Source organism: Nanorana parkeri, unplaced genomic scaffold (genome assembly GCF_000935625.1).
Source record: "Nanorana parkeri isolate BGI_ZX_2015 unplaced genomic scaffold, ASM93562v1 scaffold1270, whole genome shotgun sequence".
Lineage (NCBI taxonomy): Eukaryota > Metazoa > Chordata > Amphibia > Anura > Dicroglossidae > Nanorana > Nanorana parkeri.
Window position 1 is genome coordinate 467458 of NW_017307538.1, and position 17091 is coordinate 484548.

General features: G+C 42.8%; 1 protein-coding gene across 2 annotated transcripts; it reads right to left on the bottom strand.

Moving 5' to 3' along the window:
- Nucleotides 1-296: 296 nt before the first annotated feature.
- On the bottom strand, nucleotides 297-14882 carry CDC42 (cell division cycle 42). 2 transcript variants are annotated; one of them, XM_018568983.1, is made up of 5 exons: nucleotides 14722-14882; nucleotides 12626-12698; nucleotides 11568-11677; nucleotides 11059-11256; nucleotides 297-1000 (listed from the first exon to the last, which is right to left on the bottom strand). In XM_018568983.1, exons 1-5 carry the CDS (start codon nucleotides 14824-14826, stop codon nucleotides 911-913), a joined length of 576 nt encoding a protein of 191 aa, XP_018424485.1. In that variant the 5' UTR covers nucleotides 14827-14882; the 3' UTR covers nucleotides 297-910. The 2 variants fall into 2 exon arrangements, with proteins under 2 accessions (XP_018424485.1, XP_018424486.1); XM_018568984.1 differs by lacking the exon at nucleotides 297-1000 and adding an exon at nucleotides 2440-2934 and having other exon boundaries at nucleotides 14722-14844.
- Between the last annotated feature and the right edge of the window lie 2209 nt (nucleotides 14883-17091).

Consider the following 17091-nt stretch of genomic DNA (forward strand, 5'->3'; position numbering starts at 1 on the left):
GTCAGCAGCACCAGAGCTGTCCCTCAAGTGACATTCTATAGTATTCCCCTTCACTTCTCTCCTGGCTACTACATAAAAGGTTATGTGGGGAGGTGAGGGGTAGGGCAGAGGAGCTAGAACAGCACAGAGTAATTGGGCACCCCGAGAAGAGCAAAGATGGAGGGGGCCCGGGCTGGCAAGTTCAGACTATCTTTGCAAGTCAATAAAAAAATGTACATAAATGGAAAAAAAAAACGCTCCAAGTACGCTTTTAAATACTTGATTCTTCAGTGCTTTTACCTGCAGATGTTTAAGCTGGTGACAGTATCTCCTTAACAGTTCCCCATCAGGAGGAATAATTTTGCCTAGGGTGCCCCTTTGAGGGCCCGGGAACAATGGGTCGGTGGCATTGCCTTTGATCTGATCTCCCCCCCATACTGTAATGCAGTAAGAGTGTACACCACCTCTTCAGCCTGCCTGCTTTTGTGTATTAAAGGTGTCTCCTATCAGCTTGATGTAAGAGATGGACAGATAAAACAGGTTTAAAATTAGTCTGTTATAGATGAAGCATGCCTTGTTCTTTAATATAAGACATTAGCAACTGTAAATACATAATAAAATTAAAAAAAGACAGGAGGGGGAAACAACAAAAACTAGCAATAATCAGTGTTTGTTTTTCGGTGGATATGCAAATCGCTCAAACTAATCTTTTCTACGAGACTTAATGGAGCTGGGCTTGTATTTTCAGGTATCACCACTGGCTTTTGGGTGGTGATTAGTTCAGGGCCTTTGTCATGAATGTGAAAAAAAAAAAATTAAAAGTTTATATTTAATCTTTAGTTTGATTTAAACATTATCTTTTTTTTTTTATTTTTTTTTTAGTTTGATGCCGACACCAGCTCTGGAGAGGGGGGAGACCACTGAAGGGTTTTCATAGCAGCACACACTTGCGTTTCTTCTTGGGCTCCGGAGGTTCCAGTGCGGCCAATATCGCCTCGTCAAATACATTCTTTAGGCCTTTCTGGAAAGGGTCAAACAGAAAAGAAATGGGCAGTCTCATTTTATGATTTCAAAACAGATAATGGAAAAAATAAAATATAAAATAAAACAAATGCTTCCCAAAATAACGTCAACATAAAATGTCTAAACTCCCCATGGATTGACCTTAGGAACTCAGTTTCAATTTCAGCACAGCTCTTATGTTACCATCGGTAGAGTCAGAGGCCACAAGAGATTTCAACTTAAATATGTATTTTTGGAATAGATAAGCAGTCAGTAACAGTATATTTGACTTCAACAATCAAAGAGGAAAAAACACCAAGAAGAAATCAACACCCTGTCAAGAAAAGAGCTCCTCAAGACTGGGGACCGAGTCACGTGAAGGAAATATTGGCACAACAGTCTCTTCTTTGTATTAACAAAGTCCTTTGCTTGCAATCAGTTCGTTTTTGGAGCTTCTCTTCCACCGGGGTCCTTAACAGTTTTCAGTGTGAGTAATGGCTAAGAGCATGGCACATTGGCAGAAAATACATGGAAAGCACACCATCACATTTAGCAGCCGTTTATGCAAGTAACAAAAAGAAAGTAATGTACAAAAGGGAAAAAAAACAGAAGTACAGACTTCCCTGCCGACTACGCGGAATGTACAACGAAGTAAAAAGTCAAAAAGAACTCTTCGTTAAGCATACGACACTCAGTAAAACCAGCACCGTCTCTGCGAATCTTACTGCATTCCAGAAGGGTATAATATACAATGTTTTGTCGAATTAAAACAATTCTTATTAAAGTTACAGTATTTGGAAGGAAGATTAAAATACGGTTTCTCAAATCTACCACAAAAAGCGGGATTGTCACTAAATCACTACAATGCACAGCCAAAATGATTGGTGGGTTTGGAAAGGGTGGGGGTCAGGCAACCTAGCCCTTTCCAAAATGGTAAAATGTCTATGAAGTAAAGAATTTAGACTAATTGAAAAAAGGAATGATCTAACTAAACCTCAACACCCCCTCTACCCTCAAAGCACACTCTTAGCTAGGGCTGTCGCTCAGGAGATCCAACCCAGAACGTTGTCAGAGTTAAGGTGCACTAGCTGTGAACACAGTGAAGACGGCCATTTTGATCAGGGCACTAGGAATTGGCATTGGTCACTGAAGTTAAAAAAGGAGAAACTTCATAATTCGGCAATACAAGTTCTTAGTGTTAACAAGTTACAAAATGAAGTCAACTCAATATGGATTACAAGCACAAGTCCACCGAAAGCCATTATTTTGGTTCTGGGTGGATTTCAAATTGAACCATTGGTTTCCTTCAACTCTAGGCGGCTTACGTCATGAGATTCCAATCCCGCCCTTCTACCATAACCATACTTTGGCGTCTCTCTCGCTGCTTGAATTTTTTTACAGAGCAAACGTAGAAGGATATGAGACATCCTCTTGCTTACAGCAGGAGGAGAGGTGTTAGGACCTCCGCTAGGAAGAACTTGCCACTTTAATATGGCTTGAAGCCCACAAAATGGCTCCTCCACTGTGACGCTGTCAATCATACTGCTCAGAAAATCATTAGCAAATTACTTGTAGCGGATAAACAATAACTTAGACCTTTCATAAGTTAACCATTTCTTAATTTCTCAGCTTTTAAAATGCTTAGGCACCCAAGAAACAGTTAAGAGAGTCCAATTTTTGCCTTGTAATAGCAAAGCAAGCAGCTAATGACAGGATGGGATTGTTAAGGAAAGACGCACAGGTTTTGCCAACATCTCGGTTTTATTAGAGTTTCTGTTCGTCGGTATTAATTTGAATTGCTACAGTAGATGGACATAGTAAGCAGCATCGAGAGAAAAGGGGAGGAGGAAACAGTTAAACAGTTTAGAATATACAGCACTTCCTTTTTGGCTGAGTTTCCGGAGGCTCGAGGGCAGCTAGGATAGCCTCATCAAACACATTCTTCAGACCTCTCTACAAGACAGAGGGAAGGAGAAGAAAACAGCAGCGAGGTTAGAGGATTAGAAAGAAATGGAACAGCAGACATAAAAAATATTGAAAAATTAAAAGAGAAAAGCACTTAGGAACCAGTAGCAATTCCTAATAACAGGAAACTCGTGGCAGAGAAGACATGCTATTGTTAGTATGGTTAGAAGTAACAGTTACAGCAAAAAGAAGCCGCTTTTGCAGAATATCACTTCTCCATTATCAGCCAGATGGAAACATGGTCTGTCAAGGTGCTTGATCATGGCCTCATTTGGTGGAAGACATTCATTTGAGATAGGAACCAGAACTAAAATAATCTATCAGCTGGAAATGATAGGTTATGCTGGAGCTACAAAAGAATGACATGAAAAAAGCAACTCATGGAGTTCAAGCTTTAAATGTCCTCATGCATAATAAGAGAGTCATGCAATATCATTTCTTTTCCTACCAGTCTCTACTGGACAATAACCCAGATGAGAAGCCAGTATAGAAAGAATTCTGCTTAGTGTGAAAGCCTATAATGAAAACACTGCAGAGCCTCAGTTCAACTGATCCTGTTACTATACAAACTTTTCTTGGTGAAGGCATACCTTTTAAAGAACAGTGTGCATACTTGCCTTTCCAACTGCCTGCGTCACCAAACGCCACACCATTGTTGAGCATTGGCACCCCCCAAAGTCTGCAAGGACACATGCCTTCAGGAGTGCTGCTCTCCTCAGTACTCTGCAACTCTTACCAACTCCTCCTGCTTAATCTTCGTGTCACCACTGCCTCCTGTAATGACATGGAGGTCATCAGGAGGAGCAGGTGAGCACTGGAGGAGACCAGGGACACTCCTGGAAGTGTAGTTTTACCTTGGACTTCAGGTAACCATTTCTCAGGATCAGATCGGCATTCGCCAGCACGGACAAGGTATGTACACTCTTCTTTTTGAAGAATGCCCCCACTAAGAAAAATTTGCATTGGGTTCTTCTTGCTTTAAAGTGCAAGGTAGACATAAAAAAAAAGGAACTTGTCCCTTTAGAATGTTTTGATCATTAAATGTGAAACTGTAGCCAAGTTTAGGAAAATGTTGAGAAAAACCTTTATTGCATTTGTATTGTTGTATGCGTCACTTTTGAGGGGAATTCTCCTCACTTTAATTCCTAGAGACATACCAGGAAGAAAAATATCTTAAAGTGAGGGGAAATCTTGCCATAAAGTGACACTAAACTCAGGAGTTAAATCTTAAAAATACATTCAAGTGCCTTATTAACATGACTGTACCTTATTTATGCATCACTCGGCTGTAGATCCTCCAATCATCTCTGAATTGGTGCCGACACTGTCCTTCCTTCTGGAGGGTGGCTACTTTTGTTCCCCATGGTCCCTGTGTGTGTTGTTCAGTAGTCACCGACCCAAGCTCACTCCCGTGATGTTGTACAATCTCATGTTTAGTTTACTAATTTGTACTGAGATTGTAGTCCATTACGAATTTTCTGTTCTTGCCTCGGGCGCAAACGGAGCTAGCTATGGCTCTGCAGTTCATCACGGGAGTGAGCTTGGAGCGGTGACTACTTTCCAACACACACAGGGATCATGGTAAACAAAAGCAGCCACCCTCCAGAAGGAAGGACAGTGTCGGCACCAATTCAGAGATGATTTGAGGATCTACAGCCGAGTGATACAAAGGATCACGAACCGGCAGCGGCGACGAGGAGACAGAGGTATCGCTAGCTGTTTACATGCTCACAGTTTTCCCTCTCGTGTGCGCGCCCTCCCGCTCCTAGCAGACGTCCGTCCGGCCGTTCACAAACGGCCATGGACGGAAGGTGGTTAAGATTTAACTTCTAAGTTTACGGCCACTTTAGCAGTGGTCACAAGACGAGAATGCCCATTAGGAGCATTCCGTGTGAACATATTTAAAACCACGGGCAAAGATTTCAGTTTGCGCTGTGTAGGCATGATATAACATACAACTGCTTCCTCTTCTTCAGGGTGTTAGTAGTGATGACTCCCCCACAGGAGCATATAACTCGCCTTTCAGCAGTAGACACTACAATGGGGTATAGTTTTGGGATGAACAAAGTTTTTACCAAGCTTCGCTGAATTCACAATTCCTAGAATGAATTCAACTCAATCTAGTCAAGATAATATTTACTACAAAAGAATGGTGAGAAGAGGCCAAGAACTCAAACAGGCAGATCTCAAAACCAGAACCATGGAGAGATGGAAGCAGCTGGCCTACATAACTTGCCAGCATCCACCTAAAACAATTTGAAGCAGCCTTGGCCTTAAACGGATCTGTGACCTGTCCACCATTCTTTTGGACACTCAGAAGACATTTATAAAGGTTTGGGATCCTTGGATAACCTTTGCTTACCCAGACATCCATCCCGACAGCATAAAGGCCATTTAAATGCTATGCCTCTCCCGGGGGGGGGGGACAACTGCAATCAGATTCCAGCCCTACCCCTCTACCTTTCCTACCTCTTTCTCTGCTTTACTCTTCAATCCCTTTTACTTGTCTACCCTCTCCAACCCATGTTGTGCTGAGTTAGTGGAAATTGTCCAGTAACTCATGTTATAAATTTCTCTTTTTGTATAATGCATGTTAATTATGCGATTTCTGTGTAGTTCACGTGTTTTATTGTACAAACTTAATAAAAACTTTGCAAGGGGGACAAAAAAGGATCTGTGACTTCAGAAATATCTTTTTTGTTTGTTTTAATGATGGCATTTTTTATTTGCCAACAGTAGAGCTGACTTGAAGTGGAGTTTGCCCCACAGTACCTTTTAGACATTTTTCAGTACTAGAGCAGTCCAATAGTGGACACCATAGGCCAGACTCCAAGGATAAGGTCTAACCTATTTCTATGGAGGAAAAAAACAAAAAACGGAGGCTCATACTTTTGCAAATAAAAGTAGGCTAGTACATTTTACAAACCTGCACAAAAGTTACATAAGACATTTGCCATGTTACAGATCCTGATCAAGACAAAAAGGGTTATAGTGCCTGTTCAGCCTATTTCAGGTTCTTCAACAGCTGCATATGTGGTGATCACAGCATTAACATTAAAGTGTATCTAAACCCAAGAACAAAAATGTATTATACTGCAGCTTTCCACTTCTTTGATGTGGTGGCTGCATACGTTTTCTTTTGGTAACCCTGCCAGTAACACACTTCCTGTGCTGGAGTGATAAGGCTCACTCAATCTACTTTATGAAAGAGCAGCACTGTCACCCTAGGTGGCTCACACCCGATTTGGAGTACAGAATAACTTTCTCCTGCAACTTCATGACACAAGAGTTGAAGGGATCTGTAGTCTATAGAGGTGAAAAGGGCAGGGCTGATGAGACTGAGATTTCAGTGAAGCAGAGGCACTGTTCTGTTGGGGTCACTACAGGAAGTTAGGAGCTCACTGGATCTCTGGCAGGATCAACATAATGGGGGGAATTTATCAAAGCAATTGCAACAGTTTTAGCCTCTTAGATCATTTTTTTAATGTGCAAATCTGTCTTTGAACATGTGCCCCCGTTTTCACCTGAGCTTGCACTACTTTTTCAATTGCATGTTTTTTGCCCCTTTTTTCATCTGCACTTGTTCTGGGGCTGTATGAAACTGGAGCATCAGCTAAGAAAACAATCACAACTTAAGAAGGCCCCATGACCACTTCTTCGACAAGTGACAGTTAAGCTTTTTGCCTGGAGCTACGAGTCTTCTTTCCTAGAGTCTATTAAACCTCATTTATGAACATTAAACTAGCTTCATAAATCTGGTGCAAATAGATTCCGTGCAAGTTCAAACACTCGCAATTCCCCCCAATGTTTCTTGCAAACAAATATAACAAAACCCTTTTGATTGTATATTTAGCAGACCAAAAGGAGACAAAGAAATGTTCATTGTTAGGTTTAGATTAGGGATGCACAGATACTTTTCGAGTACCATGAGAACTCCCAGGGTTGCAGCTGGGACCTGGCTCTGGCGCTCCACCACTGTCCTGAAATCATTAGTCTGCATTGTTTTAGAAAAACTGTCACATGACAATAAACAAAAATGTATCAGTACTCGTACTTGTAAGTACTCGGCAAGTACCAGTACTCGTACTCGCAAAACTGGTATCTGTGCATCCCTTTATTTATATTTATAAAAACAAAATCGTACATTAAAACAGAGATGTACAAATCCCAGGAGCTCCGTGTGCTCCTTACAAATGACAGCTGCCTCCTAATTTTTGAATTTTTCTCTAGTGTAGTCTTGGAGCTCAAAAGTATCGGTACATGTACTTGTACCGAGTACTGTACCTGGTATCTGTGCAACCCTAGTTTAGATACACTTTGAAGTTACCGAAAAGTGACTCGCACTTTTGGCTTAGGAGTGTCAAGCCTTATGTCAAGCTATTTCTTGAAAGCTGAGCAAAATAAACATTGTTATTCAAGTGTTCGGTCATTGCTGTCATAGACACTGCTGGTAATGGAGTGTTTTCAGCCTGGAGGGATTGGAAAGCACTAAAGATGACAGGATGGCTAACATGGACAACAATGTAGACAAATAAGAAAGAAAACATCAAAAGGAAAATAAATGTGGTTTTCAGCAAGTGAACAAAAGAATAATAAAGGTGAACTGATTGTGCTGGAAGACTCGGTGCCACTGTGTGAAGGCGAAAGAGAAGATGGCCAGGTGTTTAGAGCATGCAGTTCAAACCGAATGCTGAACAAAAGAACAAGAAAGCAAAAAAGAAGAGAATTAATAAAAAAACATAAATATACTTATAAGGTACTAACTGGACTCTCCTAAATCCATTTTCCAAGTGGTTGCCTTCGGCTTGATAGGAAATGTCATACATGGGTTGCTTTTAAAAGAGGTTCCCCTAAAAAAAACTGGAACAGCCTATAGAGGCTGCATGATGTCTGAACCCCGGTTCTGAAAACATCTCAGGATCGGTTCCTAAGGAAGGTTTTACCATTACTATTCACATCTATGGCAACACATTCTCTAGCAACCGATTACTAGACAAGGGCTCGGGCCTCTGACACAGACCTCGGCCAGTGTTCCACTGAACAGCCTTCTCCGTACGTGAAGAGTTGAACTCTTTCCTTGAGAGCATCTTTAGTAAAATATGATCTGATATTTCACCCCTCCTCTTCCCAAACACACTGGTGACAATTAGAACAGGGAACCCTCTGAATCTTGAAGCATACAAAGTGTGTACACAGATCTCAGACAGCCCTTGTTACTATACTGGCACTTACATTTGGTGATTGTTCCAAAGTCTGAAAGTGTTAAACAGTTGAGAAATGAACGTTGTTTAAATAACTTCTGCTTTTCGGTTGCTGGCAAAGCATCTTGGGCTACAAAGTATGTCAATGGGAAGTTAGGAAACAGGACAGCAGTCAGAAATGCAGCTAATTTCTGGTGACTAAGAATGGTATGAGGTCACCAGCCAAAGAGGAAGGTACATCATTGGCACCGACAGTCCCTTTCTTTCCATGTGCCCGCTTAGTTCAGCCACAGAGAAGCTGGTATAATGGGTCTCCTGCATGGAAACACTGCTATATTAAAGGAGACCTGTTCACCATCACTGCTAACCTCTCCACCTCCTCCAGTTATTCTGTCTTTGTGGCCGTATATGCTGGTTCCACATCAGTGGTGATTTATTATAACTGAACTGAAAAGGTATTTAAAAGGAACAGAACAGTTCTCAACACTGCTAGGAGTGCAGGAATTCACATGTTACAGGATTTTCCTGCATTTTAGTCTTGTTGTCATATGAGAAAAAAACGCAACTAAAAAGGTGCATATAAAACAGATTTCATTGAATTGAATGTGTGTGGCATCCTTACAGCTTATTCAATAAACCAGAGCACAGAACAATAACATGTAAAATACAGTGATCTACAGAGATGTGGTATCTGCTGCAAGTTGTAATCATGAATGTAGTGCCACCTTACAAATGTGTGCATTTAACCAGTCCCAAAATATTAAATAGTTTATACATTATGGATTCTAGAACGCAAATGCAACAAGAAAGATCAAGTGATCTGTTTATATGTTTTGTTTTAAATATATATTGTAGAATTGTAATTTAAATCACTACAGTACTGTGCAGTCATTGGCAGACAAATCTGGTTACTTACACGTAGGGATGCACCAATACAGTTTTTTCAGTATCAAGTACCGATATTTTTTTCCGGTACTCACAAATACCAAGTACTGGTGCCTTGTGCTACGATTATCAGGATGTCGGGCGGGGGATCATGACCCGGCTTCCTGATTGCCTGTAAACCCGGTGTTCCAGTGAAAGAATACCGGCTTCACTTGCTGAGGCTGCCTGGCCTCCTGACCAATCGGGAAGCCAAGTGGCAAGTCATGAGGTGCCGTCCGGCTTACTGATTAGCTAGGAAGCCAGCTCCACTAGTTGGTAGGCTGCCTGGCCTCCTGACCAATCAGGAAGCCGGGCCGCACATCATAACTGCTTCCCGGCTTCATGATTGGCTGGGAAGCCAGCTTTACTTGTTCCGAGGCAGCCTGGCTTCCAAACCAATCAGGAAGCTGGGAGGTGGGTCATTACATGCCGCCCGGCTTCTCAACTGGTTAGAAAGCCAGGCTGATTAGCAACAGAAGAAGCCAATCAGGAAGTCGAGGTATCGTTATCAGTGCATCCCTACTTACAGGAAAATTATAATGCTTCATGGTCTATTTTACTTTTTATATGTTTCTAAACTGATGTTTTACATCATTTATATATTATTTGCATAAAATCTATATTTTACAAACATTTAGCACACCAAAGATAGCACATCATGCTGGGCCTTCTAACAAGGCAGTCTAGTACAGTCTGCATGCTTGCTGGTAACCTGTATATAACAGACTAATCCAGACAGGTCTGTCTCTAGTAGGAAGAGCGCGGCTCTTATTTGCATCATTCAGCCACACATGTAATCTGATCTTTCCGGCTATTCAATTGCTTCAGAAATCAGCTAGCCACATGCCCTCTCTTCTTAGTGTTGGGTGGTAAATATAAAATATTAATAAAATTTTCTGACAATGATTCAAAAATATTTTTCAGTAATGGACATCGCAAAGTTTTGAAAATGTTTGCTTTAGACTTTCATCAGGGACTACTATATAAATAGGTTTTAATGTACTCTCAAAGTGGCCCTGCAGATCTGATAGGCTGTCTGACAGCCAAATAGTACACACAGGATGCTGATATCGTTGCCAATCCCAAAAGCAGTCCAACCGAGGGGGGTGGGCAAGACAGCAACAAAATACTAACCATGTGAACACCAGGTTAACAGAAAGGACTCAACAAGGGTTTACAAAGCCGCCTGAAGAACCTTACGACCGAAGAATACAATACAAACAGCAGGATTCCTCGATCAGCAAACTCGCACTGTTGATTGAGGAATCTGCTCTATTTTTCTCGTTCAGCCCGCAGGTTGAACGAGAAAAATGAGCAGTGTATGGCCGCCCTCAGTCTGGCTACAAAAAAAAGCTCTGGCCGAGAGGTAAATACAAGATGCGCGTACCACATCCAGACATGGAGCGAAATCTCCTTGGCATGACGTGTACCAGGACAATGGTCTGTTTAAGATGAAAAGGAACTTCCTGAAGGCAGCTGAATAACCCAATGTACCCGAATACTCCCATGTCCCTTAATGTTAGGGTAAGAAATTAAAAAAAATTATAATAAAAAATAATATATATAATTTTTTTGGGATAGTAGCATTCACTTAACACAAAAAAATATCAGTCATCTACCAGCCCCCTCCAAGATGCTGGGTTTGTATTGATTGCTACTGTGCGCCATTATGTGCTCCCATCTTATCAAATAAATCTGTCTTATTCAGGCAAGCAGTGCAAAGTTCAGCAATTCATAGTAACCAAACTTCAGTTTAATGAAGTCCAGTTAGCACAAGTTTACCTGACAAGCAGCTACCGGTTGCTGAATAAACCTTTCATCAGATAAGTTATGCATTAAATGAAAGATGTCCACGCCATCCTACTGACTACGTATGCCGGTACTGGTGTTATACCCAAAAGCAGACCTGTGCCTGAACGATATTAACAAAATCCTGAACTTTACTGAGGCGGCAAAAAGAGAAGTATTGTCTATTACGGTTTCTTACCTGTGTCAGTGCGGAACACTCCACATATTTAACTGCCTTCAAGTCTCGGGCCAGCTTTTCAGCTGTCTCTGGAGTGATTGGTTTCTGTTTATTTTTTGCGAGCTTCTCGATTGTGGAGGGGTCATCTCTTAAGTCGATCTGTGTCCCCACAAGTAGGAATGGAGTCTTGGGACAGTGATGAGTAATTTCAGGTACCCACTGGAAAAACAATGGCTCTGAATGAGTGCATGACACAAACACTACAAGAACACCTTTATCCAATCTATAAAAAAAAAATTTGAATCTCTGTTGTGGTGCAATGTCAGAAAAAAATGATGCATTTCCAATTTTCTGCTACATTGTGGTGTGTTCTCAGCATATTTAAATATATAGGCTTACTAAGGCATTGCAATGCATGGAAATGCACATTCAGTAAACACAAAAGATCCAAGAAGCTTCTTTTATTTCTTAATACAACCAAACACACACTGCATAAGAGATCGAACACCTTCATGGATAATATAACCTACCTTTTCTTTCACATTTTCAAATGAAGATGGGGAGACCACTGAGAAGCAGACAAGGAACACATCTGTCTGAGGATAGCTAAGGGGTCGTAATCTATCGTAGTCTTCCTGTCCTGTAGAGAGAATGCAAATGATTTAGTGTAATTCTATATACTCTACTAATTGACACCAAAACCCGGGAAAAGACCAGACGAAGACAGTGACGCCAATAAAGGAAGGCAAGTATAGCGCTGTTGGTACACGGAAGCTTTACCACCTTACTAGATCAGCATGGACTGTCCACAGGCTCCCCCAAAGTAAATGCACTAAAAGAAGGTTGGTATCTGCAGCGACACCTTACGTCCACATTAGTGGATGTCCACAAGCCTCTCATCCAGCTTGTTGATGGAGTCTGCATGGCTGCGCTATACCCAGGCTGGGCACTCTGCCATCCACTGTTTGGCCTCATGGTGTTTCTTCTATAAGAAGTCCTGATCAGTGAATGGATATGCTGTCACTCCTTCAGAAGGTACTTGGCGGTGGCCAGGCCTGACAAGGAGCTCTCCCCGGTGTTATAGGGCACCTCCTCATGTGGCTCAGCAAGCTCTCGGCGGAGATTCTCTGAAGCCCAAAAGGCAAGAAACTAGGGAAGACTTGGTTGACAATTTCCTGTCCAAGTATTGCCAGGCCTCTGTCATTATGGCTACTGTGTTAATGACTGGGCAGAGAGGGGTCTTGTTTGTAAGAGATCAGGCTACCAATCAGAAGTCACGGCTTCTCTCTGCTGTGTGACGGGGACTCGCCACCCACAAAAAGGACTAGCTGAGAGGTTTTGTGCTCATGTGACCACACAGAAATGGGTAATATATACACACAGTGTACATAAATACAGTCACCTTTAAAATATGAAATATTTTATATATTGCTCACATTTTGCTTTTCCTTCTACTTTAAATCTAAAGGATTACGTTGTAATGTGTGTGGCCAGCTTCAGCCAACACGCTGATTACATTTCATGCATTTATCGGTTTATCTGCTGAAAAACAACTGTAAAGGTCTGGTTTCAAAACAATGTTACATACCTGCTGTATCAAATAGCCCTAGGGTGTACGGCTCCCCACCAATCATAACTGTGACAGCATAGTTGTCAAATACCTGTGAAGAAGGATTAGAAAGGTGAGTTGGATTAGACAATACAGGAAAAACAAGAGTTCACATTCATTCTGCGTACAGTAAAAGCAGCAGACACAACAAAGGAGGAACGACGGGTATATGAAGGGTGCCTTGTGAATGATGTCATTGTATGGTCTCTGTACTACTAGAGTGACTTGTGTTCAACCAAACGCAGCAACTGGAGGATATTGTTTCTTAGTACAATAAGAACACACAACAGTCAGCCCCTTTCAGAGAAAAGTTTGGTTTGGCATTTTCCCACAAGGCGAGCAGTAGAAGTCATCATACTGAAACAAAACACTGCATGGAAACATTCTTCATGTCCTGAGACTTAAATGCATTGTATTTGCATTAACCTCCCTGGCGGTCTGATTATTTCAGTATTTTTTTTCTATTTTTTACTTTTGAATTTCCCGCTGGTTCCGCCCCCCTGCGACGCGTGCATTCGCAAGGGTCGGAAGACGGATGCCGGGGGTTGTATGGACAAGGTAAGTGACGCTACAGTGTAATCCCGAGTGTGGCTCGGGGTTACCGCTTTCGGTACTAAAAATCAACCCCGAACCACACTCGGGATTACCGTCAGGAAGGTTAAGTACACATTAAAGAATAACTGTGCATGCCAATTTCACATAAATACAGTGAAAATGTCATTATCAGGTATGCAGCACTGTACATCAAACCTCTATTGTATAGGAGAATGAATGCCACTGTTTTATAACTGATGAGATAAAACCACTTAGCAAGACAGGGAGCCCTAAAACAGATGTGCACGGAGTAATTGCGGATGGTTAGAACTAGGAATGCACAGATACCGATATTAGTATCGGTGCAGATACAGAGTATTTGGGCGAGTACTCGAACTCGGCCAAATGCTCCGATACCAGAACGTCTGGTCAGAGAGAGATCTCCCTCTGACTGGCAGTGCCGAGGGAGCATGGAGCAGACTTCCTTTCCAATCAGGAAGACGGGCGGTGGATTATGACCCACCTCCCGGTTTTCCGATTGGGTAGGAAGCCGGCTTCACTGATTGCTAGGAAGCCGGGCGGCACGTAATGACCCACCTTTCTAACTTCCTGATTGGTCAGGAAGCCAAGCTGCCTAGGAACAATTGAAGCCGGCTTCCTACCCAATCAGGAAACCGGGAGGAGGGTCATGATGTGCCATCCGGCTTCCTAGCAATCAGTGAAGCCGGCTTCCTAGCCAATCAGAAAACCGGGTGGGTCCAATCAGGAAGCCGAACAGCACCTCATGACCCGCCGCCCAGCTTCCTGAGTGGTCAGGAAGGCAGGCAGCCTCAGCAAGTGAACACTGGCTTACCAGGCAACCGGGCAATGGGTCATGATCCGCTGCCTGACTTCCTGATAATCGGGGCAGACGGCACCTGTATCTGCGATTCCCGGGAAAAAAAATATCGGTACTCGATACCGAAAAAACGGTATCGGTGAATCCCTAGTTAGAAGCTCTAACAGGTTTTTAATGCCATCTCTTTCCCTGTTAGGGAAGTTTACTCTTAAATTGTCCAAGTGACCACTACCACAAAATTAAGTTGTCACTAGAAAAGGAAGAGAGGAGAAATCTACCAATAGGGAGACTTGTTTCGGTGACAAATGTCTCCCTCACCTTCCTTTTATGGTGTGTACAGGACAGTTAGTGAAGGGGAAAAACTGTCTGGTTTAAACGATTCCCTACTCTATTTAACTAGGGCTAAGCTAAGGCGGATTGCCACGCTGGTGGAGACGAGAGTGTACAGCAGGAGCAAAACAAATGACAGACCGTGACAAAGGTTAGGCTAGAGGTGCGCAAGCAACGGCCCTCCAGCTGTTGTGGAACTACTAATCTCATAAGGCACTGCTAAATTCTCACAGCCACAGGCATGACTCAGAGATAGTTGCACGGTGGGATTTGTAGTTTCGCAGCTAGAGGGCCAGATGGTGCCCATGCCTGGGTTAGGCAAACGTAGACTACAGAGCGGCAGTAAGCTCCTGATAGGGTGAACTGTACTTACCGTTGGAACATACTCTGATGGGAACTTGTTTGTGGTATATGAAATTAAGAGACAAGTTTTACCCACAGCACCATCACCGACGACCACACACTTAATAGTCTGCATGGCTGCTACCTTGTGTTGTCAGTGTCAGCAACGCTTGATCAATGCAGACCTGGAAACAGCAGACAAAGAGCTCATGATTACAAAGATAAAGAATACATTAACAGCATAACAAACGGTCCTTAGTAACAAAATGTCTTAGAACACAGTCCTATAAAATGACCTGTCAAACACCCCACATAAGAGGAGGAAACACAAGCCGGCTGTTATCCATCTAATGCCTTTTATTGACTTTAAACAGGTTTTGCAATCTCGTACAAGTCCAGGGGAAAAAGCACTAAGCAGGTCAACAGGAGGACAAATACACCTGTCAGTAAACCATGAAAGCTCTCAAAACTGATGTTATCAAAAGACTGAGGGCTGATGCACACCTAGGCGACACCAGTAGATTGTCGCGCAGTCAGAAGTCGCCAAGGAGTGAACCAATCGTGCCATTATTTTCTAAAGGCACCCCAGTCGCGCCAGGCGGATCGCGCAGTTTCCCGCCGCGATTCCGCCCCTGCTTCCAAACACGATCACGGCTAAAACAGGTAACCTTTTTCTGTGATAGCCGCGCAGATGTTACCCCATTGAAATCAATGGGGCCGAGCGGCGATCGCTGCTTGCATTGTGCAGGACCACGCGATCCCGGAACGCGGAGGTCTGCACCGGGCCTAAAGCCTGATGACACAAGCCCTTGAGCAGGCCGTACACCTGTCAAATTTTGGGTGATTCCTGCTGAGTTGGCCAAAACTCGATCCATGGACGGCCTAGTCAGCACCACCCGGTTCAATAAAAGTCTATTTTATCAAATCGACTGTTGTCAAAAGGGGCCAGGTCACGGTTTTCAAACAGTGACTGCAACCAGAATACAAAAGCCGGCAAGGGGATTCCCCAATACACCATTTAGTGTGGATGGGGGAATCAAGACTTCTTTCAAGAGACCCCTGTAGGGCCGAACAAGAGAAATTGAAGTATTTGGCCAGCTTTAAGCTGGCCATACACTTTGCGATTATCGTTCGATTTCTCTCGTGCCTTCATGGAACCGTCGTTCAATTTCCACTTGAATACCCCATCATGCACTGACCAATGTTGATTTTTATTATCGCTCGTTTGCAATACTAACTGGCCGAATTTCATCGACTAATGGAATGGATTTTCGCTTGCGCATGTGCAGTGTTCATGTTGCGATTTTTTTCCGTACCAAAACGCCACTAATCCATTTCCTTTCCGAAAAAGTTTTCCAGTCTGACCTATCGAGAAAATTCACCCAGTTGTACAGTAATTGTGATCGTTCACTTTCCATCAACTGGCCGACTATCGTTCAAAAACGCATTTGTGTTTGATTTCCAAAGGATAAATCGCAAGGTGTATGGGCACCTTTAGTCAAAAAACCATCTACTGTCTTCCCCCTAATCATTCAAAGTGAACTAATGGTTTATTAATGAGCAGGACCCTCATGTTACAATGACAACTGACCAATCAAATACTTGTGGGCCTATGGTCAGTCCGCCATATTGCAGGAATGTTCCTTGTCCAGGGTTTATCAGGTGTAAAGACAGAACACAATAAGAATGTCACATTTAGAATGACTTCTGTGTCACCGGCTAACACAAATATTTGCACGCCTTAACCGCCAATAAATCTGAGCAGGGCACAACAAAACAGCATGATTTTATGCGAAACTCCGGGAGTGACACAGAAACTTCTTGAAAAAAAAAAAGAAGAACCAAACATTTGCACTTAAGGAAAAATAAAAAAGAATTTGTTCTTCTGGTCAGGACGATCGTGCTCGTAGTTCTCACTATACCACGACCACACAGGTGTCCTGGTTCAAAGTGATTGTGGTGGTTTGCCACAGGTTTGGTTTGTAGCGTCGCCATATAATACCATAATAACACTTCGTATTTTGCACGGTGCCATCCGTGATAGTCATTGCGAGCACCACCGTTCTTATTTGGCCAGGACTGCTGTAAGGTGTGCGGAGAGGACCCCCACCACCTGAAAGCCATATAATACCAGACACCATCAGTACTTAATGCACTTTGAAATAAAGTGTGCCATCGCTTCCAGTAACTGAGAACATGAAGATTTAAATTACCAAAGTCAATGTATGACAGGAGCTCACACCATGACGAAGGCATTCATAAACTGCCCCGCTATGGCAGCAATGGGGTGTCAGAAAGGTGCCAAAACCACAAAGCAGTGAAGCCTCACCATTCTCGCGAGTCCCTGCCGCAGGGGCATAACATTACCATATTATTATCTTATCTATGGAACGGTTTGATA

Excerpts from the sequence above, each read along its gene's own strand:
- CDC42 (XM_018568983.1), bottom strand. The coding sequence starts at position 14,826 with ATGCAGACTATTAAGTGTGTGGTCGTCGGTGATGGTGCTGTGGGTAAA. Across the intron at positions 11,257-11,567 it reads TTGAAAATGTGAAAGAAAAG|TGGGTACCTGAAATTACTCA; the intron begins GTAGGTTATATT and ends TTGTTTTTCCAG. Across the intron at positions 1,001-11,058 it reads AGTGTTCCGCACTGACACAG|AAAGGCCTAAAGAATGTATT; the intron begins GTAAGAAACCGT and ends GACCCTTTCCAG.